Below are 25924 nucleotides of genomic sequence, written 5' to 3' on the forward strand. Positions count from 1 at the left end.
CCTTGGAAAATAAACTCCTTGATGTCAAAAAATGTCTAATTTACATGCATCCATATCTCCAGCTTTAAGCACAGTCAGAAATTAATAAATATGTTTTACCTATGTAATGTCATCAGTACTCCCTTTGGGGACCAGAACATTTGATACTGTATAATGCTCCTCCTTCCTCATACTCTGTCCTCTCTGGCTTCCATGACAATGCATTCTCCAAATTTTCCTTCTACTACCCTATCTGTTCTTTCTCTTCTCCTCCTCCTCCTCCTCCTCCTCCTCCTCCTCCTCCTCCTCCTCCTCCTTCTCCTTCTTCTTCTTCTTCTTCTTCTTCCTCTTCCTCTTCCTCTTCCTCTTCCTCTTCCTCTCTCTCTCTGTCTCTGTCTCTGTCTCTGTCTCTGTCTCTCTCTCTCTCTCTCTCTTTTGTGGGGCAGTGAGGGTTAAGTGACTTGCCCAGGGTCACACACCTAGTAAATGCCAAGTGTCTGAGTCCAGATTTTAACTCAGGTCCTCTTGAATCCAGGGCCAGTGCTTTATTCACTGCGCTACCTAGATGCCCCTTTCTCTGTCCTTTTCACTAGCTCTTCCCCTTCCTTCTCCTAGCTCTTTGACATTCCCTAAAATTATGTTCTTGAAAACATGATTGTCTGTACCTGATCAAAAATCCCAGGGCAGCTAGGTGGTGCAGTAGATAGAGCACCAGCCCTGGATTCAGGAGGACCTGAGTTCAAATCCAGCCTCAGACCCTTGACACTTACTAGCTGTGTGACAAGTCACTTAACCCCAATTGCTCCACGAAAAAAAAATCCCTTCCATGTCTCCCCTCATCAAGTGGTCATTCAGCCTTCCCTGACAGACCTGTAGTGAAGGGAAACCCACTCCCAAGTTTCCCTATTCCACTTGGGAATAGCTTTAATAATTAATTTATAATAATAATTAATTCTTATGTAATAATAATTAGCTTTAATTAGTAATAATTAATTAGTGATAAATTTTTCTCTATATGAAGCCTAATTTGCCTTTTAGAAACTTTCATTCATTGATCCAAGTTTTATAGCCCTCCCATTACTTAAAGATAGCTATTAGACCTTCCTGAATTTTCTATTATCAAGGCTAAGCACCCTCAGTCCAATCAAATGATTCTCACATTGCATGATCTTGAGGCTCTTCTCCATTCTTTAGCTTCTGAACATTCTCCAGGCCTACAAACTCCCTCATTCCAGACACAATGTCTCTTTTAATGAAGCCTAAAAGAATATTAACATTTCTCACTGCCACATCACACTGTGGAGACATTATGACCTTTTTCCCTCAGATGAACAGTTGTCTAGCACCTCCTTGTTCATATGTACTTGGGAAGTTGACATTCTGAACCCAAGAGTAGAAACATATTCCTATTCATGCCTATTAAATTTAACATTATTAGATTTAGTCCAAGGTTCTAGTCTGTTAAAATATTTTTAGAATCTGACTCTTGCATCCAATGTGTTCCTCATAGCTCATGTAATTTGCAAACTTGACTAGTATGCTATTTTTAATCTTCATTCAAATATTTATTAAAGTATATTAAATACCATGAAGGAAGGAACTGATGTTTGGAATATTTCCCTCAAGATGTTGCTTCCATGTGAACTTCGTGAAAGTCATTAATAATTAATATTTTGAATCAATTATTCAATGAGGTCTGAAACTACATAAGTGTACTATCAGCCCACATATCTCCATCACGTCCACAAAAGTATCATGAGAGACTGTTTAAATTTCCTGCCTGAGATTACAACTACAGCATTCTACTTCTCTGCAAGTCTAATAATGCTGTCAAAAAAAAAGAAAGAAAATGAAGCTAGTGTGGTATAACTTGTTCTTGATTAATCCATACTGGTCCCTTTTGTTCACAGCTCCCTTTTCTAGATGTTCACTAACCATTCTAGAATTTTACCAGGAATCTAAGTAATTTACAAGTTTCATTTTCTTCCCTCCTTTAAAAAAAAAATTAGGCTATTTGCCATTTTCTAATCTGTAGTACCTCTCTTTTTGCAAGATAATGCTTATTTTTTTCTTTTTCTCATCTTGATAAATATGAGCTTTTCTCCATTAAAAAATAATGTCAAAGGGGCAGCTAGGTGGCGCAGTGGATAAAGCACCGGCCCTGGATTCAGGAGTACCTGAGTTCAAATTCAGCCGCAGACACTTGATACTTACTAGCTGTGTGACCCTGGGCAAATCACTTAACCCCCATTGCCCCGCAAAAAAAAAAATAATAATAATAATAATAATGTCAAAGAATGCATGTGAAATCATGAATCTCTATTAATACAGCTTGCATTTTAAAAATTCTTTAATAAATTCAATATTCTAGTTTCAAAGTTGTCCTGTTTGTTTCTCTTCCTGAGCCTCCTGTTCTATTCTGTGTACAACAACAACAACAACAACAAAATTTCAATAATCCCCCATTTTGGGCACCACTATTGTTAGTACCTCTTTCACATACATATACCCACTTCCCCTGCCCCCCAAAAAAACAAAAACAAACAACAAACAACACTTTGGAAAAAATAAATGAAGTAAAGCAAAACAAAACAGTGAGACTAGTAAAGATGGACAAATTGAAATATTTCAGGAGCAAAATCAATAGGATTTTTGCTACTAACTGAATAATAAAAGGGAAAGGAAAGATGGGAATAAAAGACAACTTTGCAAAGATTCAAGCTTCAAGACCCAAGTCCCTTCTTCTCTTTTTTTCTTTTTCTTTTCCTTTCTTTTTTTCTTTTTTTTTTTTTTGGTGGGGCAATGAGGGTTAAGTGACTTGCCCAGGGTCACACAGCTAGTAAGGGTCAAGTGTCTGAGGCCAGATTTGAACTCAGGTCCCCCTGAATCCAGGGTCAATGCTTTATCCACTGTGCCACTTAGCTGCCCCCTAGTCCTTTCTTTTCTATGAAGCCTTCTCAATCACTCTTCCTCTAAACTCCTGTAACACTTATAATATATGACCTTTATTTGGTTCTTAGTATGTGTGGTGATATTGTCAGAATTCTGGCCCTTCTGGAGGTTTTAGGCCCTCGGGTGAAAAAAAATTATGAAAAAGAGAAGATTGGTATCTCTGTATCTGGACTGATGCGTATTTTGGTAAGTGACTCAAAAAAACTGCCAGTTATATGGAACCTCTTGAAGAAATCATGAAGAAATCTGATAACGGAAGGTTTGTGGGTAGATAAGGACAATTCCCACTTCAAGAGGAACAAAGTTCACCTTTATAATGTGAATATTTTCCTAGTGATGTTTTACATTACTCAAAATCATGGAATACCACAGTCTCGGAAGACTAAAAGTTGCAAATATCCTAAGGACAGGAGGAGATCTATGTTGGGTATAAATAGGTTACAATATATTACAGTAATGACTTATGTATAAGATGTGGCATGAAAGACATTATCAAGGGCCTCTAGCAAGTAAATAAGGGATAGCATGAAGAGTGATGGATAGACAGTACAACAGTTGTACTAGTATCCATAATGTATATGTGTGATAAGAGTCCTATAGGATATGAAGGTATGCATGGTCTGTTGACCATCCATTAAAGTACTAAAATATTCCATACAGCATAACTCCTGTACAACAAAGGGGTGTAGACATTTTCACATTCTCTTGGAGTTTGTTGTAACAATACTTGACAAAATCTGACACAAATTTTCTAAATAAAATATTTGTAAAATCCAAATTAAACTTTCTTTTTTATTGAACACATTTTTATCTTTAAAAAAACCCTCTTCCAAATGTGTTTTATTTTTAAACACTTTTACAAAAGCAGCCAATTGGGGGGGGGCAGTCTGATAGGAAGCTAGAATATTTTGTGAACTTTTTCAGCCATTATTTTCAATGTGGTTCATGCTGAAAAATAACACTTCAAAAATTTAAGTAATTGGGGTAATATGACTGTCTGCAAAATGGATTTTTTTAAGTAACACATATATTTTCAGTTATCACTGGCTTTGAAATACTTCTTGATTCTCTTGCATTTCTTGCATTTTTTTCCTAGTTTTTCTTTTCCTCTTTTATTTGATTTTTTCAATCCTTTTTGAGTTTTTGGTGGAGTTCTTTTTGTGCTTGAGTCCAATTCACATTTTCCTTTGAAACTTTACATGTAGCTCTTTTGACATTGTTATATCTGAGTTTGCAGCTTGATCTTCCCTGTCACCATAGTAACTTTCTATGGTAAGGTTCTTTTTTTGTTTTTTTGCTAATTTTTCCAGCCTATTCATGATTTTTAATTTTATGTCAAAGTTGGGCTCTAACTCTGGGGTGAACAGGCCACTATCCCAAGCTTCTTGCACTGGGAGTTTGCAGCCTTGCTACTAGCCAACTGTGTAAGGGGCATAGGACCTAACCACTGGTCCATGCCAGAGTTTGGGGCTTTACATCTGACTTGATAGGGTGTGGCCTGCTGCTGGCTTGCCCAGACACCACTAGTACTAGACTAAGCTCCCCTTTTACAGGAGAAACAGACCTTTCCCATTGACTTTCTGACTTGTCTTGGGCTAGAAAATTGTTTTGCCCCATCCTTTTATTGGTTCTGCAGCTCCAGAATTCATTTTAAGGTGTTATTTTATAGTTGTTTAGAGATGAATTTGAGAGAGTTCAGGTGATTTCCTTCCTTACTCCACCATCCTGGCTCCACCCTTTACTATGAAACATTTCTTAAGGACTCTCCTTTTATTATGCAGTTCTATAGAAACAAGGACTGTGCTTCTTATACATTATGCTTGTAACAACAATTTAATATGGGCCTAATATACGAAGTACTGTACTTGGTAGTGAAAGAATTAGAAAAATGAATGAACAATCTAAGCTCAAAGGTTTAATTCAATCAACAGTCACCTATTGAGAATGGCTGTTAGTGTTATATATTTGTGTGAATTCCCTGTATATTTTTTAGAACCGTTCAGTTTAGAACATTCATCTTTTGGATAATAAAATTTTGTTGGTTATTTTCCCACTCACATTTCTTTTCTAATTTTATACTCATTGATTGTCAGAGATTTTTAAAAAGATGGAAACAGTCAGTATTGGAAGAGTTGTGGGAAGGCAGGTATACTGATGCACTAATGGTGGATTGTGAAGCAATTTAATCATTGTAGGCTTCGATTTTGGAGAAATACAAAGAAAAGTGACTAAACTATCTATATTCTATAACATCAAGAGCCATTCCCAAATGGAAAGTAGCCAAATAATAGGAATAGTTGTCCAAATATTTGAAAACTATAAATCACCACATTAAAAAAATGTTCCAAATCACTAATGGTAGGAGAAATACAAATTAAAACAACTCTTAAGTTTTACCTTGAACTGATGTACAGTGAAGAGAGCAGAACCAAGAGAACGTTGTGCACAGAGACAGTAATATTGTTTGAAGAACTGTGAATGACTTAACTATTCTCAACAATAGAATGAACTAATACAAAGGACTATCAATGAAACATACTGTCCACCTCCAAAAAAAGAACCGATATTGATTGAACACAGACTGAAGCATGCTATTTTTCACTTTCATTTTTTTCTTTTATTCAAGTTTTCTTACACAAAATAACTATTATGGTAATGTTTCACATCATTGTACATGTATAACCTATACCTGCTTATTGCCTCAGGGAAGGGGATGGGGAGGGAAGAAAGGAGGGATAAAAATTGGAACCCAAAACTATAAATAAAAATGTTTATTACTTTAAATTTTTTTAATTACCTTGATCCATACAAATCAGCGTTTTAAAAGTATTATTTTGTTAACTGGAAGGGATGGAGAGAAACAGAAAGTCTAGAAGCAGAGAGCCTAGGTAAGAACTAGTGTATAATCCAGAATCAAGGTTCAGTGTGAAACTATGAGACACTGAACTACAACAGTATTGCTTTGGAGAAGAGATAAAGGAAAAGACTCATTGGAGAAACATTAGAAGAATTGTCTAATCAGTTATTTATCAGATATGGAAGACAAGACACAGAGAAATCCAAATGAGTACAAAGTTGGAAGTCTGTTTCATGTGAATTTGGGCCATTACAGTGTTCCCAGAGACCTAGGCTAAACTGACAGTCAAGGTTCCTAACCTTTAGAGCTGGGAGACCCTCTTGGGGCCATCAAAAGTAACACTAAGACCTCTATTAATGATTCTATCTTCCTACCTTCCATACAAGGATCTCTTGTAACAAATTTTTAATGATATAGAGATTTTATCATAATGGTATTTGCTGGTAACAGAATTTGACTTGTATATACAAAAGCTGAATGTAATATTGCATGGTAGATAGAGGCCTGGGCTTGGAGTCAAGAAAATCTAGGTTCTAGTTCCACCTATCACACACCCTGGCTGGGCACTGTGGACAAGTCACTTAAACTCTCCTTTTCCCCAGGCAACTCTCCAAAGCTATGTCATAGATAGTTGTTGATCTGTACTTCCATGCCCTAAATGTGTATACCAGTGAGAGAAAGAACCAGAGACACACAAAGACAGAGACAGAGATGGAGACAAAGAGACAAAGGGAAAAAATGAATGCTAATGAAGCTTTGTAACAGGAAAGAAAGCTAACTAAAAGCATAGACAAATGGCAAGGTATAGCCTAGCTTTTATCCCTTTCACTGTCTCTTCTACAGGTGCTATGGCCAAAACTCCTAACTTTTGTGGTACCCGTGGAATATACTGGAGTTCTGCCCTATCTGTTTAATATCCTTAGGATCCTGCTGATGGCAGAAGAGAAGAAGCAGAATGCTGATGAGTCAACAGCTCTTGTAGTCTCTGCTGGACCAGGTTTGTACTTTAAAAAAAAATCCCCCCTCCTGTTTCTCTTTTCATAGACATATTCCCACAAAGGGCATCGTTCTTTCAAGTAGATTCATGAGAAAACATGATCTAAATCAAATCAGAATCATTCCAGTACCACTAATACTACTATTTAACTTCTCTTTCTAGTGAAACTTCCTTCAGCCCAACAGCTGCTGGCCAGACTTCTGGTGAGTGCAGTTTAACAAAACAGGGGAGAAACATGTAGGAAGAACATTGGGATGAAGTTAGAGGAAATGGCTTTAAACCCCAGGTCTATTGCTTATACTATGTGTAGAACCTTGGGGAAATCATTTCATTTTTCTGGGCATCTATTTGCTCCCTTCAAAAAGAAAGGAATAGAATTAGATGATCTCTAATATCTCTTTCAGTTTTAAATCCATGACCTCACAATCCTACATGGATATAGGCAAGTCTGTACCAAATTAGTTCCATTAAGTGTTATGTAAATAGAATTGTCATTTGCACCAATAACACTGATTAAGAATTGTTGTATCTATAGCCTACTAAGGAGTGATGGGATCTTTCTCTCATCTACTTAATTTCACCAATAATAAATTAAATACCTCCATATAAGTCTTACTTCATGGCTTCATCATGATGACCCTGGGTTCACAAAGGCTATGGCCAGTGGGGTACAAAACGCTGGAAGGTCCCACCAAACTTGAAAGGTTTTGAGTCAGGGATTGTGATGGAGTATGAGCCTGGAATCCTGGTACCTATCTAGCTGAACCTAGATAAGCAAGGCTTATCACCAGAAGATTGGCCATCAAAGAGGGAATGAGTACAATTATGGTAACTCATGAAGACTTTCTCCTAAGACATAGATTTGAATCCATGGAAAGGAGATCCATACCAATGGAATCACCAATCCTTGAAATGATGAAGTATTAGTGAACACTTGCAGAATGACTTAAAATAAATCAGTTAAGGGATAGCTAGGTGGAGCAGTTGATAAAGCACTAGCCCTGGAGTCAAGAGGACCTGAGTTCAAATCCAGCCTCAGACACTTGACACTTACTGGCTCTGTGACCCTGGGCAAGTCACTTAACCCCAATTGCCTCACAAAATAAATAAATAAATCCCTTAAGAACTCTAATCAGTTCAGTGCCTAATTGTTTCTCCAGAGAATTGATGGTGAAGAATGAGACCCACCTACTGACAAGTGACAGGTTCGAGATGCAGAATGAGACAAATTTTGAGACATAGCCAATGTGGGAATTTCCTTTGCCAAACTATACATATTTATTGCAATTTTTCCCAATGTGGTTGTGAGAAGAAAGTGAGATGGAAAGGGAATAACCATTTAGTAAGCATCTACTATTTGCCAGTCACTGTGCTAAGTGCTTTACAAATATTATCTCATTTTATCCTTACAACAACATTATGAGGTAGGTATATTATTATTATTATTATTATTATCATTATTTTACAATTGAAGAAACTGAGGCAGACAGCAGTTAAGTGACTTGCCCAAAGTTACATAGCTAAAAAAAAAAATGCCTGAGACTGGATTTGAACTTAGGTATTCCTGACTCCAAGCTCAGTGTGAGGTCAAAAGGATGGGAAGTGGAAGAGAGAGAAAAGACATTATTATTAATTGAAAAAAAGAAAAATTCTAAAAATAAAGTAAATCAGTATCTGCATAAGTTGTTAGCAGGATACCCACTGCTATTGGTTGGCTCTCCTATTTCTGGTATATATCTAGCATTCATTTCTTAGGTACCCTTTTTCAAGTATAAAAGTAGCTATGTAATGATGATTCCCAGCGTAATTCATATTTGCATTTTTCCTTTTTTGATCATAGTAATTCAAATCAATTCAACAATACTTTTAAAGAAAAGCTCTGTGCTAGGCACTAGAAATATAAAGACAAAAAGAAAAAAATAGTCCCTGCCTTCAAATTGCTTATATCCTACTGGAAACTTTTATAGTCCTATTGGGAGCCAAAAGAATGGAAGGTGAAAATAGATTGTGAGTGTGTTGATCTTTTTCCTTCAATTAATTTCTTGGTAAGAGGAAAGATTGGATATTAGGATTGAGGAGAATCCAAAATAGAATTTATGATGAAAAGGAGATGGATGTGCTAGAAGAGAACCATGGTAACCATTTTCTTTTTCCATATGCAGGTGATTGCTGTTCTGGCCAGTGAGGGACTACCATGTGGGACTGGAGCAGTAGGTCTTCTAAAGAGCCTGTCCAGTATAATCCACCCAAACCTAATAGAACTATGGAAGGAACTCATCCCTCAGCTGCTTCTCCCTTTGGAAGGTAGGAAGGAAGTGGGGTTAGATTTACATTCAAAGGAAAAAGAACCCAAGGAATTTAGCATCATGTGCTGAACTCTAAAATAATCATATTACATTTAGACAATAATATCACTGGATTTTTATGTGAGTTGAATGGATCCAATTGTTATTACTAATGGTTCCACATGTCTTTCTCTGGGGGTAACTTGTCTTTTCATGGGAGAAAAATGGGCCATATTTTTACCTTTTTCTTCTCAGTATTCTCAGTATTCAGGAAGTGGCAATGAACAATACAGGTAGAAGTCATGGTTTTAATAAAGCACTCATATGTTGTTGGTTTGTTTGGTTTTTTTTTTTGTGAGGCAATTGGGGTTAAGTGACTTGCCCAGGGTCACACAGCTAGTAAGTGTTAAGTGTCTGAGGCCGGATTTGAACTCAGGTCCTCCTGAATCCAGGGCCGGTGCTCTATCCACTACTCCACCTAGCTGCCCCATAAAGCACTCATATGATGCAGATAACGGGGTCATTTTTTATGATCACATGGAGAAAATCAGAAAGGAAATAAGAAACCATGGGTTGTGATGTGGATATAGATTCCCTTTCCACCTGGCCAAATTGATATTATTTGAGAAATTGTAAGCAAGGAGGAAGGTTTAAGAATAAATTTGCAGTATTCACTGGGTGAAACTGCCTAGCTAGGCAAGGCCCCTTCCACCAGAGGGAAGAGCAGGGACACATAGACAGAAACAGACAAAATGGTGGATGACTCCATAAGTGTAATTCCTGAACACCAGAAGAATTTCGCCAACCTCTGTTTGTATCCATAACAAAGTTACTCATGACAGATGTATACAAAGGTACCTTAAGGTCTGCTTACTGTAGAACAATACATTTGTAAAAAGCTGCAGATACACTCGTCCTAGAAAAAAATAGATACAATCCCTGTCAAAGGATCCTCCCTTCAGGGAATGAATTTTAATCTGGAAATATCCCCGCTCCCTTTCATTGCTTTGTATAATAGGTTCTTTATTTTTTCCCTGAGTTTAGGTCGACTAAAAACATAAATACCAAAAAATACAAATTAATTTTTCATGCTCCCAATTATGACAACATTCAAAAGTTACCCAAGTCAGTATGGAATCCTGAAAAAACTAGACAGATCCTGGTTGGGTTTCCTGGGTGCTTTAAGTCACAAACTATGCCAAAATCTATGTCCTTCCCTTATCTTTTGTTTTAACATCAGCAAATTATATCTAAGTTCCATCTAAGTATGAGCTATCTCCATTAGATATAAATGAACTATGATGGTGAGAAATTGGAAACTGTGAATCTGCTCTAATTGTGATTACCCTGCAGTCATTGAATCATTTTTTTTTTTAGGAAACTGTTATAAAGTTGCACTGTGGGAAGAAATGTTGCTGGAGGTAAGGGGGCCTCTTAGAATTCCAGTGATTTTCAGGTGAAATCAGGTAGAGATTAATATTTGCACCAAAGGATTCAAATCCAAAGGGCAGAGAGTGGGTAAAATCCCATCCAAAAAATGTAATTCCATAAGATGTGACATCAAGTCTTTCACAGAATCTTATATTTGGAAGGACCCCAAAAGATTGTCTAGTCCAATGCATCAAGACTTTTCTCTAAACACAAGGCATCAAAGCAGAACAAGTCTAATCTCTGTTGCATAAAAGTCTTTCAAAATATCTGAAAAAGAGCTCTCATATAATTTCTTCTCTAGTTTAAAAATATCCAGAGCTTTTGGATTTACATGGTGTGATCCCAAAGTCATTTTTGGCACTAGTTGCTCTCTTCTGGATGATCTACTTTTTCATGTCCTTCCTAAAATATGACACTCAAAATGAACAGACTATTTATTCCACATGCAGTCTGACCAAGGCAGGGTACTGAGAGACAATTGCCTTCCTACGCCTGGGCATTCTGTCTCTCTAAATGCAACTTTCAGATCGTGCTAGCTTGGGTGGAGATCCTATCGCACCATCAGTTCATATTGGCTTTGGGGTCTACTTGTTTGCTTAAGGATGGTCTCAGTTGACACAGAATTATACAATTTGTACATCAGCCTATAACCTTCACCTTGATAAAGTGAGTGTGAACTTTGAAGTTAAATATTAATTCCCTGTATATATACCTTTGTTATATCTTTCCTCTATTTTCTAGGTTTCTCCTCCTTACATGCACATTCTTCATTCAGTCACACAAAGAAAGGGAAATAGGTAAAAACACTTTATAGTATATGTATGTATGTATGTATATATATATATATATATGCACACATATGCCCATGTATATATACATGTGTGTTCGTATGCATACATATCTCATGTGTGTATGTATATACATACAACAGCTTGGTGGTGTGATGTATAGAGTGTCAGATGTATAGAGTGCCAGGCCTAAAGTCAGGAAGACTCATCTTCCTGAGTTCAAATCTGGCCTCAGACACTGTGTGTGTGTGTGTGTGTGTGTGTGTGTGTGTGTGTGTGTAACACTGGGCCAATCATTTAACACTGTTTGCCTCTGTTCTTCACCTGTAAAACGAGCTAGAGAAGGAAATGACAAACCACACACACACACAAACATACACATGTATGTATGTATGTATATATGTATGTATGTATGTGTATATATACTTATATAATATGTATGAGTGTATATAAATAAAACAGTGAATGCAAATACAAAAAATGAGGCAGTCCTTTTCCTAAAGGAGTTTAAACTCAACTTGTAACCAAAAACCAAGAATCACACAGAATCATAAATCCAAAGTCCTCACATAGAATCTTTCTCAATCATAGTCCTCAAAATGGTGTTTTGGAAAAACATAATAAACCAAGAATGACATCCAACTCATGACAATATGATTGATTGCTGACAGCAGGAGGATGTTGTGTCTAAAACAGATTTGATGATTCTGTGGTAGGTCAAGAGAGGATTCTCACCTCTAACCTTCTTCCATTCAGCCTGTGGCACATGAAAATGGCTCTGTAGCCTCTATGACCTATATAATACAAATATATCATATATACATATGATATATCTGTATCATATAGCTATATGATCCATCCAGTTAATGTGTCCTTCATTTCCATCCTATTTCTTCACTTATGCAAAATTCCTGCCTTGCTTTCTCTAGATATAGATATTCTACCATAAAGGGAGAATTTTGTCAGAAATTTTTTTAATCTTCATAGTAAATAACGTTAATTTCCTTTAACTGTCTATAAATAGCCTCCTCAGCAAGTTATCATCCCAAACTATTCATGAACAATATCTATAGACTATCCTTCCTCCTCCCCTACTTAGAAGATTTATAGAGTGAAGGATTTTTCTGAGTTTAGGTTGAATTTTTTTAAAAGGTAGAATCATAGATTTTGGAAAATACAAATGAGTTTTTCTTGTCCCTATGTGTAACAAGAGGCAAGCTCCTTTGAGAGTAAAGATTGTTTTGCTTTTGCCTTTTTATATTCTACACCTAAAATAACTCATGGCAAATGCATGGATCATTGGACTGAATTATGACAAGTACTTTGTAAACACTGAGGATAAAAATACAAAACTAGGACCATCTCTTCTTAAGGAGGTTACACTCTTAATGGGGGAGAGGACACACATAGGAGAGTAGTGGCCAGAGAAAGCTGGTATGGCTTGGAAAGTCACAAAGATAGTAAATAGAGCAGGGCCACTATCATTAGATGAATAATGAGGACTTTTTTAACTTTGTTTTTCTTGGGAGGGGGTATTGCTTTCTTTTGCAAAATGCCTAATGTGAAAATGTTTTTACAAGACTTCACGTGTACGATCGATATCATACTGTTTGCTTTCTCAAGGGATGGGGGAAGAGAAGGAGAAAGAGTAATTTAAATGCAAATTTTAAATGAATTTTTATAATTACATGTAATTGGAAAATATTTAAATATAGATATATATATATAAAGATAAGTAATGAGGGCTCTGATTGGCGAATAAAGTTATTTATATAAAGTGCTTAGTAAACCTTGGAGCACTATGCTATTACTACTATGATTCAAACATTTTTCTTCCTTTTATGTGTCAGTGCTTGAATAAAAAGCTCTCAAGAAACACATTTTCCCAAACTTATTTCCAACTTTGAAAAACTTCAACTTGATTTTGAAATTAAGTTAAATATCTTTTCTAATTAATTTGCCTACCTGTCCTAAGAGAAGCATGCTCAAAAGATAAGGTCTCGGGGGTGGCTAGGTGGCGCAGTGGATAAAGCACCGGCCCTGGATTCAGGAGCTCCTGAGTTCAAATCCGGCCTCAGACACTTGACACTTACCAGCTGTGTGACCTTGGGCAAGTCACTTAGCCCCCATTGCCCCACCAAAAACAAAAAAACAAAAACAAAAAGATAAGGTCTCCTTTCCATTTTCCTCCTCTCTATGGGAAATCAAATCTAGCAAGGAAAAATCTGAGAAATAAGCAGAAAATAATTCCACTTGTCAGTTCAACTTGTCAGTTGATTTCACTAGAATTATTTGTATTTCTCGTTTCTTGTATTTGTTATTTTTAAAAACCAAAGGTACCAGGGGTAGCTCGGTGGCACAGTGGATAAAGCACCAGCCCTGGATTCAGGAGAACCTGAGTTCAAATCTGACCTCAGACACTTGACACTTACTAGCTGTGTGACCCTGGACAAGTCACTTAACCCCCATTGCCCCTCAAAAAAAAGGTACCAGAAAGATGAAAATAACTAATGACAATAAATTTTGTCTTATCTCCAACTCTGACGTCTTTTAACAGATTCTAAGGGAATCTTTATGGAAAATCAATGACAAAAATTGGAGTATTCAACTGACCCATGAATTTATTCAGCAGATGGGGACCTATTATGACACCTCACTTGAGAAGGTCAGTTCTCAACTAAAATTCTCAAATTACCTCCTGGCATTAGCAAACCAGTATTTGAGAAGGTAGTTACAATGGGACCCAGAATTTTATTCGGAAGTAAAATTATTGCTTATGGTTATCTGCTGTCAAATCACAAAATAAAACACTTCTTGGTGGCAATGTCTGTTCTTCATCATTCTAGTTTCAGATATCTCATTCTCTGCAGATCAAAGATACTTCTTCTATACTTTATTTTTCTTAGGGGTTTTTGTTTTCTTTCACTGTATGACTTACATGGAAATGTGTTTTACATGACTACAAATTTATAACCTATATCAAATTGCTTTCCTTCTCAATGGGAAAAGGGGGCAGAGAGAATTTGGAACTCAAAATTTGAAAAAATAGTGTTTACATGTAATTGGGGAAAATGAAATATTAAATTTTTTTAAAATTTATCCTATCCCATCATGGTGAATGAAAAAAAAGATAGCACATACTCAGACTTAGATGGGCCAGCTCCTAACAAGTATTATTTTCCAATGTAACTGAAATAAATTCAGACTCTTTAACCTAGGGGGAGGAGGGGAAAAAGAATCCATCAAGTTGATCCCTGAGTATCAAAAGAACACCCCTGCCTAGATTCTCTATCCATAGTGTTGCTGGAAAATTCCATCAAAGAACATTTCCTAAACTCCCTAAGTATTCCTGTGAAGAATCATCCTCTGCTAAGTTTTTTTTTTCTGCTAAAATTTTTGACAGATGACATGGTATAATGGATAGGGCACTGGACTGAGAGTTAGGGAGACCTGGATGTCAAGCCTTACTTTTGATACTTACTAGTTATGTAATAATGAGCAAGTCATTTGACTCCTCTGTGCCTCAGCTTCTTCATCTGTAAAATGAGGGGGGTTATCTCTAAGTTCTTTTCAGTTCTAAATCTATGATCCTATGAAGTTCTTCTGTATCTCTAAACTCAACAAGAAAAAAACTGTTTAACCTATGACAGAACCTTGTTTTTAAAAGGACAAGTCTTTCTTTGGTTTCTGAAGCCCTAGCCCTGAATCCTCTATGGTTTCCAGTAAAAGAGAAAAAAGAAAACTTGGTTTGTCTCCCTCTAAAAACTTGCAGAGGCACCTGGAACAAAGCTAGGAAGGGGCTGAAGCAGATGGGGTAGATGAAACCATTAACTTCAAACCTTCAGTCACTTCTAAAGTGAGTGGAACTGACAGGAATGTTTCATATCATTTCCTCACTCTCAATTGTTCCTCTGTGGTGTACTTTTCCCTCAGCAATGTTTCCCATTATGAAGAGGGAGATAGTTTGGAAACTAGAGAGGTGGTTGGCATGTGGCACGTGCTACACTCTGATACCATTTCCTGATATTTCCAGCTGTCTTTTTCCCCTTCCTGCAGCAGAGATATGATCATCAAGGCTAAAGTGAACAAAGTCTCTCCTGTCCCAAATTAGGCTCACTTTCCTATTTTTATTTGTCCTCAATAAAGATGAAGAACAGCTGGTAAAAATTCTCCTTGAAATGATCCTATCATCGAACATTTATTAAGTTAAACCACAGCCTTCTCTTCAAATCTTCCAACTGTTCCTCTGATAATCTTTTTCATCCTTAAAAACAGTTATTATTTCATGTATATCTCCCAACTTCTTCCAAAAAATACATTAGATATGGCTTACAGATTTTAAACAGACATTATAAAGGCATAAGGAGAATAGAACAACAGTTCTAAGGAGCTGAAACATTTAACATCCTGATGCTGGTCTTTCCTTTTTTCCCCCAGAAATTCCTTTGGAAAGCTCTGGGAACCACTTTAGCATGCTGCCAGGATGTGAACTTTGTAACTGAATGGCTGAAGGAGACCTTAGTCAATGCCACCCAGCTGGGGGACCAGAGAGAGGTAGGAGAAACTTCCATCTCTCCCCCACATACACATCTTATTCTTGTGGGGTTGAGGCATATCCTTCAAACCTCCCACTGAAATGACAATAAAATCACATGTCTCCAGCTATTGTACATTAGAGAATTGTCCAGAAAAGTGAAGCATACCACTTTGTACATTTTTTCATGGAAAACATTCTAAAATGGCATTGCCCATCTTTCTGCCTTCTTAGGGTATTATAATTAACAGTATCTTTATCATTCAATCCTTATGAAATAATTGCTAACCTTTATTGTAATATAGCGATGCCTTCAAGGACTGGTGAAGTTTAAAGAATTTATTCTCTGTGAAATTCCTCCCCCCCCCCAAGGTATTAGTTTTTTTAGTCATATCTGTTTTTCATAGGGTTTTTTTCCTGCTTCCTCTATTACTAATAGACTGCCAGCTCTTAACTTTTTACTGTTGTTAGTGTACCCATCTAGAGCAGAACCCCACCTATTCTGCTGCTGCTGCAAATATCCTGAGTTGGGAAGCCAGATAACTAAGCTGATTAAAATTGTAAAATAAAATGGTCTCTGGCCTCAAAGAGCTTGCACTCATTTTTATACTAATGACTTTTAATTTTTTTCTTATTACTCTGAACCTAAACATCAAATAAAATGAGTATTTCCATAAACACTGATATGAGAGTTGTACATGAAAATGCAGATTTCTAGTAGATACAGTTTCCTTTCCTGTATACGTAGTTAAAAGCTTTCAAAGCTGCCCTGCTGGTTTCTATTTCTTTGTGGCCTTCCTCCTTATCTCTGCTTTAAATATATATCCGTGTCCCAATGACCCTATCTTCTTTCTTTCATTCTTCCTTCTTTTCTTTCTCTATCTCTTTCTTTCTTTCCTTCATTTCTTCCTTCCCTCCTTTCTTTCTGTCTTTATCTCTCTCTTCCCTTCCTTCCTTTCTTTCTTTCTTTCTCTATCTCTTTCTTTCTTCCCTTCCTTCCTTCTTTTCTTTCTTTCTTTTTCTTCCCTTTCCCCTACTCTAGCCCCCAATGGAAAACAAGAACAACAAAAACAAAAAAAACATTCTTATCAAGCACAGATAACCAAAGTACATTCTCCTATCATCTACACCTGAACATTTCTATCTTACGCTGACCCTTGAGTCTATTTCCTCTCTATCAAGAACTGATTAGTATGCTTTATCACCAGTCCTCTGGAATCATGGTGGAAAGAATGTGAATTCTAATAGAGAGGACATTTATAGGCAAGTGGTGGCCAGGAAACAGGAAGTGGAATGAGAAGCTGGTTCATTGACATGGGCTCTCCAGAGACTCTTGTAATGGTGACTTGATTGTATTTTTGGAGAGAACCTGGAAAGAAAAGGGTCAGGTTAAAACCTCCGGAGAGTTCAGAGCTGAGTGTATTAGGTCTTTCTGGTAACTACTTTAGAAAGTGGAACAGTAGCAGCAGGGCTGAAAATGTCCAGGATAAAGATGAGGTAGGAGGTCCAAGGGAATTAAGAGGTAAGTGCAAAAAGACTTATCAAGTGTAAACTACCAGTGTAAAATCTGATGTACATTAGGTTAAAATAAATATTCTGTGATTCTCAATTCCTAGGCGACTGTTTCTATTCTGGGATATTGTGCCAAGAATCATATGGATATTGTTATAAAGGTTCTTAAAGAATTCCAAGCAGATCAGAAGTCCTTCTCAAATCGCTGTAAGGTAAAAGACACAATTTTCCTTTAAACTGCTTTTTAATATCAGGAATAAACCATAACTGTTTCCTTAGGCCAATACTTAAGTCCTTATACCATGTCAGAGACATAGCCAAAAACAAGGTCTTTTGGAAATAAATGAGAATGGGAAATGGGAAGCTATGCAATTTTTGTTAATGTTTCTCATCATACACTTGGGGACAAGCTAAGGAAATATAAAATGGTACAGTCAGGTAGAGTGGTAACCAGTTAAATGATCTAACACAAAGTGTGCTGACTGGGAACAGCTAGGTGGCGGAGAGGATAAAGCACTGGCCCTGGATTCAAGAAGACCTGAGTTCAAATCTGGCCTCAAACACTTGGCACTTACTAGCTGTGTGACCCCGGGCAAGTCACTTAACCCTCATTGCCCCACAAAAAAAAGGAAAAAAAAAAAGAAACAAAGTGTGCTGACTGATGAATCACTGTTACCTCAAGTAGAAGTTCTTAACCTGGAATCTGTGAACTTATGGCTTTAAAAATATTATTCTGATCATTATATTTCAATAAAATTGGTTTCCTTGATAATTCTATGTATTTTATTTTTATGCATATAAAATTATTCTGTAAAGGGGTCTATAGGCTTTACCTGACTGACAAAGGGGACCATGACACAAAAAACGAATAAGACTTAAAGTCAAGAAAGACCTGTATTTAAATCCCACCTCTCACAATAGCTATCTTAACTTCAGTTTCTTTATCATTAATGTGAATACAATAATACCTGTTACCTCCCAGGCTTATTTTGAAGATCAAGTGAGATTCAATTTCACAAGCATTTAATAAGTACTTACTTTGTACAAAGCATCATATTGGGCACTGGGGAAATGAAACTATCCCCATCTTCAAGGAACTTATATTCTACTGTGTCAGAAGTGGAAGAGAGGGGGACAATAGTATACAGATAGATAGAAATTATCTGAAAAGTAAATGTAAGGTTATGTGAGGGCAGAAAGAACACTAACCAATAAGGAGAAGAAAGCATCAGGAAAGCCCTCTTCCAAGTAGAAGCACTTGAGCTGAACCTGGAAGGGAACTAAGGATTCCCACAGTCAAAGGCAAGGAGGGAGGGGGATCTAGATGTGGGGGAAAGCTTGGACAAAGACTCAGGGACTGAAAGGAAATGAAATGTCACATACGGGGGTAAATAATAGTTTAGCTATAACGTAAAGTATATGAGAAGTGATATCAAATCATCTAGAAAGACAGTTTGAAATCAGATTGTAGCAGTCTTTAAATGTCTTACATATTAATTGCTATTTTTTGTCCTAGACTAAAAGGAAGTTTCTGAAGCTTCTTGATCAAGAGAGTAACATAATAACATCTAATATTTAGGAATATAATTTTGGAAGCTATGTGACTGATTGGAGTGAGGGAAACCTTATTGTAATGATACTATTTAGGGGGCTATCAAATAGTTCAGACTAGAGGTGATTAGGGTCTAGACTAAGTAGCAGATATGTGAGCAGAGAGAAGAGGGTATATGTGAAATATGTTGTCAACATAGTTTGGCATCCGATTATTTTTGAGTAGGGGGGAAGTAATTTGAGGAAGTGAAGAGAAGAAAATATCTCCAAGACTGCAAACCTGGGTTACTAGGATGGTAGTACCCTGATGGAAAAATAGACGTAGAAAAATAAGGATGTTTATGTAAAATTAGGAGAAAATGAGTTTCATTTTGGATATGTTGAGTTTAAGATGTCTACAAAATATCCATGGGGAAATAACCAGCAAACAATTAGTCCAAAACAGAACCCATTGTCTGCACGTGCACACACACACACACACACACACACACACACACACACACACACACACCATCCCGTCTTCTGAATGTCCCTGTTATATCAAAGTCTCCACCATCCTCCCAGTCACCCAGATTTTCTCCACCCTAAAAACCAGTTTCATATTCTCCTTGTTCAAAAGATTCACAGCTTGGTCCAGATCAATCCAACTGGGGGCAAAGTTAACTCAAACTATACCAGGTCTACTCTATCTCTTGGCTCACAATAGCCCCTATTGGAGGTATGGCAGATTAACCAAAGCTTCCCCAAGTCCACCTATGTCCTGCCCTACAACACCTTTTCTCTCCTCACAGTCACAGGCCTAGTTCAGTCTCTCATCACTTCTCTAGACTACTGAGGTAGCCTTCTAATTGCTCTCCCTGCCTTAAGTCTCTCCCCACTTCAATCGTTTTCTGCTCGGCTGCCACAGTGATTTTCCTAAAATGTAGGTATGATCACATCTCCCCCCTTTATAAAATAAATTATAGTGGCTCCATATTACAATACAATACAATAAACATTTATTAAATGCCTATTATGTGTCAAGTGCTGGGGATACAAAGAAGAAAAAGAAAGACAACCCCTGTGCTCCAGGAGCTTGCAATCTAGTGGGGGAAGATAACACACAAAAGGCATCTGAAAAGGAATTTGGGTAGAGGGTATCCAGTTCTGGAGGATGATAATAGTGGAGTCAAAATCAAGCAGTGCAGCTGATGGCAAATGAAGAGTTGGCTGAGGTTCTGGGTTCTCTTTAAAATAAAGTTTGAGGAGGTTTTTGTTGTTGTTGTTGTTGTTGTTGTTGTTGTTGTTGTTGTTGTTGTTGTTCAGGAGTGCCCCAAGCTATATACCCAGGGCTTGACTCCCATGATACCAAATGCCAATTCCACAAAGAATACATAGAGCAGACAGCAAATGAACTCATTTAACCAAACCCAATAGCAGTCAGAGAATATATGCAAAATGATAATATACCAAACAATACACAGAGCGAATGAGCTCTCCCACCAGGAGTGAAATATCTCAGTTCAACCAAGAGAGTGCCAGATCTCACCATAGGGAAATGCCCTGAAGTCTCTGCTGTGGTACACTGGGGATGAGAACTTGATCAAGTTGCAAGCTCTTCTGCACATCAGCTTATTCCTAGACTCTGAATGGTACGTGTGTGTGTGTGTGTGTGTGTGTGTGTGTGTGTGTCTGTCTGTCTCTCTACCTCTCTCTGTCTCTTTGTCTATCTGTTTCTCTGTATCTCCATCTCTGTCTCTCTGTCTCTGTCTCTGTCTCTCTCTGTGTCTCTCTGTGTGTGTCTGTCTCTCTCTCTGTCTCTTTCTGTCTCTGTCTCTCTGTCTCTCTGTCTCTGTCTCTGTCTCTCTCTCTCTCTGTCTCTGTCTCTCTCTCTCTCTCTCTCTCTCTCTCTCTCTCTGTCTCTCTCTCTCTGTCTCTCTCTGTCTCTCCAGGTAATTCTTACTGAAGAGAACCTGTCTGGAACTGAGTCATCTCTTTTGATGCCAGAAACCAGAAGATCAAGATCAAGATTCTTTCCCTAGCTCTCCCTAGCTCCACTCCTCAATCCATAAGGTGCAGGGTGACATGATCAAACATGTGGAAGAAGATGACTCTGACAGCAGAGTACAGGATGGTCTAGAGTGGAGAGAGATTTGTGGCATGGAAAAAATATCAGAAAGCCACTATAATAGTCTAGGTTTGAGGTGATACGGGCCTACACCAGAGTGGCTGGCAGTATCATAAGAGAGAAGGCATAGATGAGAGCTGTTGTGAAGATAAAATTAACAAGTCTTGGCAACAGATTGGATAAAGGAAGGAAGAAAGAGTGAGGAGTTGAGGGTGAAACAACCTCTGTTGGGAGTCTAGTGACTGGAAGGTTGATGGTACCCTCAACAGTAATAGGGAAGGAAGAAGTAATAAGGAAGAAAAGAAGGTTTGGAGGGAAAGATAAAGTACAGAAACAGATGTACCTAGTACTCTAATATTTAAAAATAACAAAAATCAGCTACTAGGATAAAGACTTGCCCTTTGGCAAAGACTGCTGAGAAAATTGGACAGTAGTATTGAAGAAATTAGAATTATAATAAAGCCTCAGGCCATATATCAAGACAAACTCCATTTGGATACATGACCTAAATACAAAAGGTCACATAACAAACAATTAGAGAAATGTGGCAGAAATATGGATAGGGAAAAGTTCATGACCAAACAAGAGACTGAAAAGGTCACAGATGATAAAATAATTTTTTCACAAATTTTTACAAATAAATACAATAATAAAATTATAGAAAATTAAATTAAAACTAATATTAAAAAGTAAACAAGGGGCAGCTAGGTGGCACAGTGGATAAAGCACTGGCCCTGGATTCAGGAGGACCTGAGTTCAAATCTGGCCTCAGACACTTGACCCTTACTAGCTGTGTGACCCTGGGCAAGTCACTTAACCCTCATTGCCCCGCCAAAAAAAAAAGTAAACAACTGGGAAAATATTTGCAGAATGTTTCTCTGATAAAGTTTTCATTTCTAGAGAACTGAATTAAATTTATAAGAATAAAGGCCATTCCCAATTAATAAATAGTCCAATGATATAAACAGGTATCTTTCAAGGAAAGAAACCCAGATTATTTATAGCTGCATTAAAAAAGTTCCAAATCACTACTAATTAGAAAAATGAAATTTAAAGTAATTTTGAGATTCTGTTTCATACTCATCTGATTGGCAAAGATGACAATAAGGGAAAACTAACTGCTTGAGGAGCTGCAAAGAAATGGGCATATTGATGAACTCTTGGTGGCCCTGTGAATGGGTATAATCATTCTGAAAGCATTTGTAATTATACACAAAATATTGCTAAACAGTGCATTTCCTTTAACACAAGTATACCACTATTAGTTCTACATTCAAAAGAGATCAAAGAAAGAGGAAAATGTCTTATATGTACAAGAACACGTGTATCAGGTTTGTCTGTAAATGTTCGTAATATGAACACAAAACATATCAATAATTTTGTTATGGTTTTTTTAATCTAATTGTTTACATGTTTCTCCCATTAAAATATAGTTCCTTGAAGGTAAGAACTTTTTAGACCTCTTTTGTAATTACATTTAACATGGTATCTGACACATAGTAAGTGTTTAATAAATGCTTGTTGACTGACTCAACTGGCTGACTGAAGGACAGAGTTTTGAGGTAGACCAATGTATGGAAGTAAAGACATGGATGGTGATCCAGCAAAAAAAAAAAAAAACAAAACAAAACCAATAAGTAAGGGTCATATAGGTAAAGAAGAGTATCAGGAGAGAGCAATGTCACAAAATCCAAGTGAGAAATGAGTATTCAGTAGGAATGAAGGGTAATTAACAGTGTCAGAATCTGCAAAGATCAACAATCATGGCTGAGAAAAGACTTGGATTTAGCAATAAAAGATTGTTATTAACTTTAAAGAGAGCATTTTATGTTGAGTGGTGGGATCTGAAGCCAGATTGGAGAGGGTTAAGAATATAGTGGAATGTACAATGGAATATAAATGTTAGCTATTATTAAGAAGGATCAATGGTCTGGAAATTGAAAAGGGAGGCAGCTCTAGGTTCGCTTCAAGGAAGAACTTCCTAACACAAGAGCTGTCAATATGAAATGGATAGCCTCAGGGAGTAATAATGTGTTCTCCACCACTGAAGGAATTCAGATACAGAATAGAAGGCTACCTATTTGGTGAATATAAGAGAAGAGGCCTGAATGAAATAATAGATAACCTCTGACATTTCCTCTGCTTTTTTGGATTGTGGCACCTTAGTGTTTTGATACAGCCATAATTTCACCAGTATGGGTACTCCCTCCATTGATGCAATTCCAAGCCCTCCATACCTTCTTATGCTATGTTATATATCCAAGTCCATAGGGGCAGCTAGGTGGTGCAGTGGATAGAGCACTGACCCTGGAGTCAGGAGGACCTGAGTTCAAATCCAGCCTCAGACAATTACTAGCTCATGTGACTCTGGGAAAGTCACTTAACCCCAATTGCCTCAAATATCCACAGCCATCTCCAGTCATCCTGATATATATCATGGCATTGGTCCCAGATGGCTCTGGGGGAGAGTGAAGTTGGTACACACTGTAGGCACTTACATAAATTTCTAATGGATTAAATTCTCTCATTTGTCCCAGGAGAACTACTTCTCTCTTTTCCAATCATACGCATCATAAAATATATTATTGAGGAGACTCCCCCTTATAAAAATGGTTGGTAACATGTTGTAGCCTACTAATGCCTACCATTCATCTTCCTTTTGTCCAGTAGATGATTTGTTTTGTTTTGTTTGTTGAGATCACAGTTCCAGATACTGGTATTCTCCCAGTGATGTTATATGGAATTATATAACAAATAGCAAATTTTCCCCTTCATTTCTATTACTGATACTAGCAAATAAAGTCTAAATGAGATTGGTATGTGTCTGTCTATCTCTGAGCTTCTCAGGAACCATGAGGCCCACTTAAAAATTCATAGTGCTTTTAGGGCTTTTCTGGTGAAAAGGGTTTCAAGAGTCCCAATTGCTATAATTATCATTATCAGTTATGGAGTATTGAGTGTATGCAAGATGCCTACCCCTAAATAGGTACTATAAATAGGAGAATAATGTTGTAATCACCTCAATTCTTTTTGGGGCAACCTTTTTATAGTTAGCAGGAAATGGGGTTTTCTAAATTGGAAAATAGCCTGAGAAAGAAGAAATTGACTCAATAATTTCATATTTCCCCTTCCTAATGTTTAGTCTATCTTATATGGAAAGAAGATGTTGACCAAGATTGACCTTATGGCAATTTATGGACATGTGGCTCTCCAGTCTCCCAAAAGACAACTTCTCCCTATTGTGGAAAAAGACATTGTGACCCCAATCCTCAATCTCTATACTTCCAGCTGTCAGGTAATAGTCACTAACATCAGGATGCTTATGGGGTCTAATTCAGGGTTTTCCCAAGTGAGGTTCAAGAATCTGTTTGGGTCTTCAGTTCACAGGCATTCCTTAGAGTCAAAGAAAGACTACTTGGGCTGAGTCCTGATGGCTCAGCCTCTAGAAAATTGGCATAAAGAACCTAAAGGAATCGATTAAAAAATAAGAAAATGCTCTGTAAGAAAGGCTGGAGGCTTACTTAAGTCCTTCAAAACCCAGGTTTCTCTAGGATGCTGCCCAAAGGAATTTGGCTCACATTGATCTAATCTTACTCTGACCTCAACACTTAAAGTGTGTGTATATATATATGTGTGTGTGTGTGTGAGTGTATGTATGTGTGTGTGTATATGTATATGTGTGTGTATTTATATATAATTCCTTCAACAATGAGATTCTTACTGATATGTCTTCTATTGTGGTGGGGGCAAGGAGTACTTAACTTTATAGTCACCTGTGTCTTGTCCACCCAAATCCATTTTAAGCTCCTTGAGGACAAAAACTGTATCTTATTACTTACAGCTTAAGCACTGTGCATTAATTACTATTTGTGTACTGGGTTGGTTTTGGTTTGGTTGGGGGGGATTTGTTGTATGATGAAAAGTGAAAATATAAACATAGTAAATATTACTTTAAAAGTATGAAAGGGAAAAATTGATGTGTTGCATGAAATTCATCCCTGAAAAAAATCATGCCCTCCCCCCCCCCACACACACACACACTGAAAAATATGTCAGTTTAAATTTTATACTGGAGTATTGGAGTCAGGGACTCTAGATCGTACAGTGGATAGAGCACTGGCCCTAGAGCCCCTAAATTCAAGGAGACCCTGAATTCAAATATAATCTCAGACATTTGACACTTACTAGCTATGTGACCATGGGCAAGTCACTTAACCCCAATTGCCTCCCAAAATAATAATAATAACAATTCTGGAGTCATCTTTCCCCCATAATCTACAGTGCTATAGCTTTAAAAAGAAAGAAAGAAAGAAAAAAGAAAAAAATTGAACAAAACCAATTCATCAACCAAGTCTAACTTTATACACACTGTTCCATAACCATGGATTGTACTACCATTTCTGCCAAGAAGGCAAGTACATTCTCATGTCTGTTCTTTGGGGTAATGCTCAGTCATTGTAATTTTATAGCTTTGGTTTTGTTTCTTTCTTTCTTTTTCTCATTTGCCCAATTGCATCAGATTTCATAAACTTCCAGGTCCATTTTTTCTCCCACAGAGCATTACTCTTTTTTCCACCCATTATCAGAAAGTTTTTTGGACTAATCTATGGCACTGAAACCCAAAGGCTCACACTTGTCATTTAATTCTGAACTCTGAGATTCTAGAAAAGTTCTCTAACTTGCATTTCACTGGTTACTTAGTCAAGGCTTAGCCTTTGTCTCTCAAGATTACAAATCTGGGGCAGCTAGGTGGAGCAGTGGATAAAGCACCAGCCCTGGATTCAGGAGGACCTGAGTTCAAATGTGGCCTATGTGACTTTGGGCAAGTCACTTAACCCTCATTGCCCCGCCCCCCAAAAAGATTACAAATTTGAGAAGACTGAGGAAAACCATTGATAGGATATAGAATCATGCTTTAGTGCTCCCTATCA

The 25924-nt window shown here is 37.3% G+C and overlaps 1 protein-coding gene across 1 annotated transcript in view; it reads left to right on the forward strand.

The window, feature by feature from the left end:
* Positions 1–25924, forward strand: part of MROH2B (maestro heat like repeat family member 2B) — a 94169-nt gene that overhangs the window by 35963 nt on the left and 32282 nt on the right. The window contains exons 14-21 of the mRNA XM_043996453.1: positions 6632–6785; positions 6948–6988; positions 8948–9089; positions 10448–10491; positions 13847–13954; positions 15727–15843; positions 17440–17547; positions 24136–24288. Of these exons, the coding sequence (XP_043852388.1) occupies positions 6632–6785; positions 6948–6988; positions 8948–9089; positions 10448–10491; positions 13847–13954; positions 15727–15843; positions 17440–17547; positions 24136–24288 (867 nt within the window). The remainder of the gene's footprint in view (positions 1–6631; positions 6786–6947; positions 6989–8947; positions 9090–10447; positions 10492–13846; positions 13955–15726; positions 15844–17439; positions 17548–24135; positions 24289–25924) is intronic.

The sequence above is a fragment of the Dromiciops gliroides genome, chromosome 1 (genome assembly GCF_019393635.1).
Source record: "Dromiciops gliroides isolate mDroGli1 chromosome 1, mDroGli1.pri, whole genome shotgun sequence".
Classification (NCBI taxonomy): Eukaryota; Metazoa; Chordata; class Mammalia; order Microbiotheria; family Microbiotheriidae; genus Dromiciops; species Dromiciops gliroides.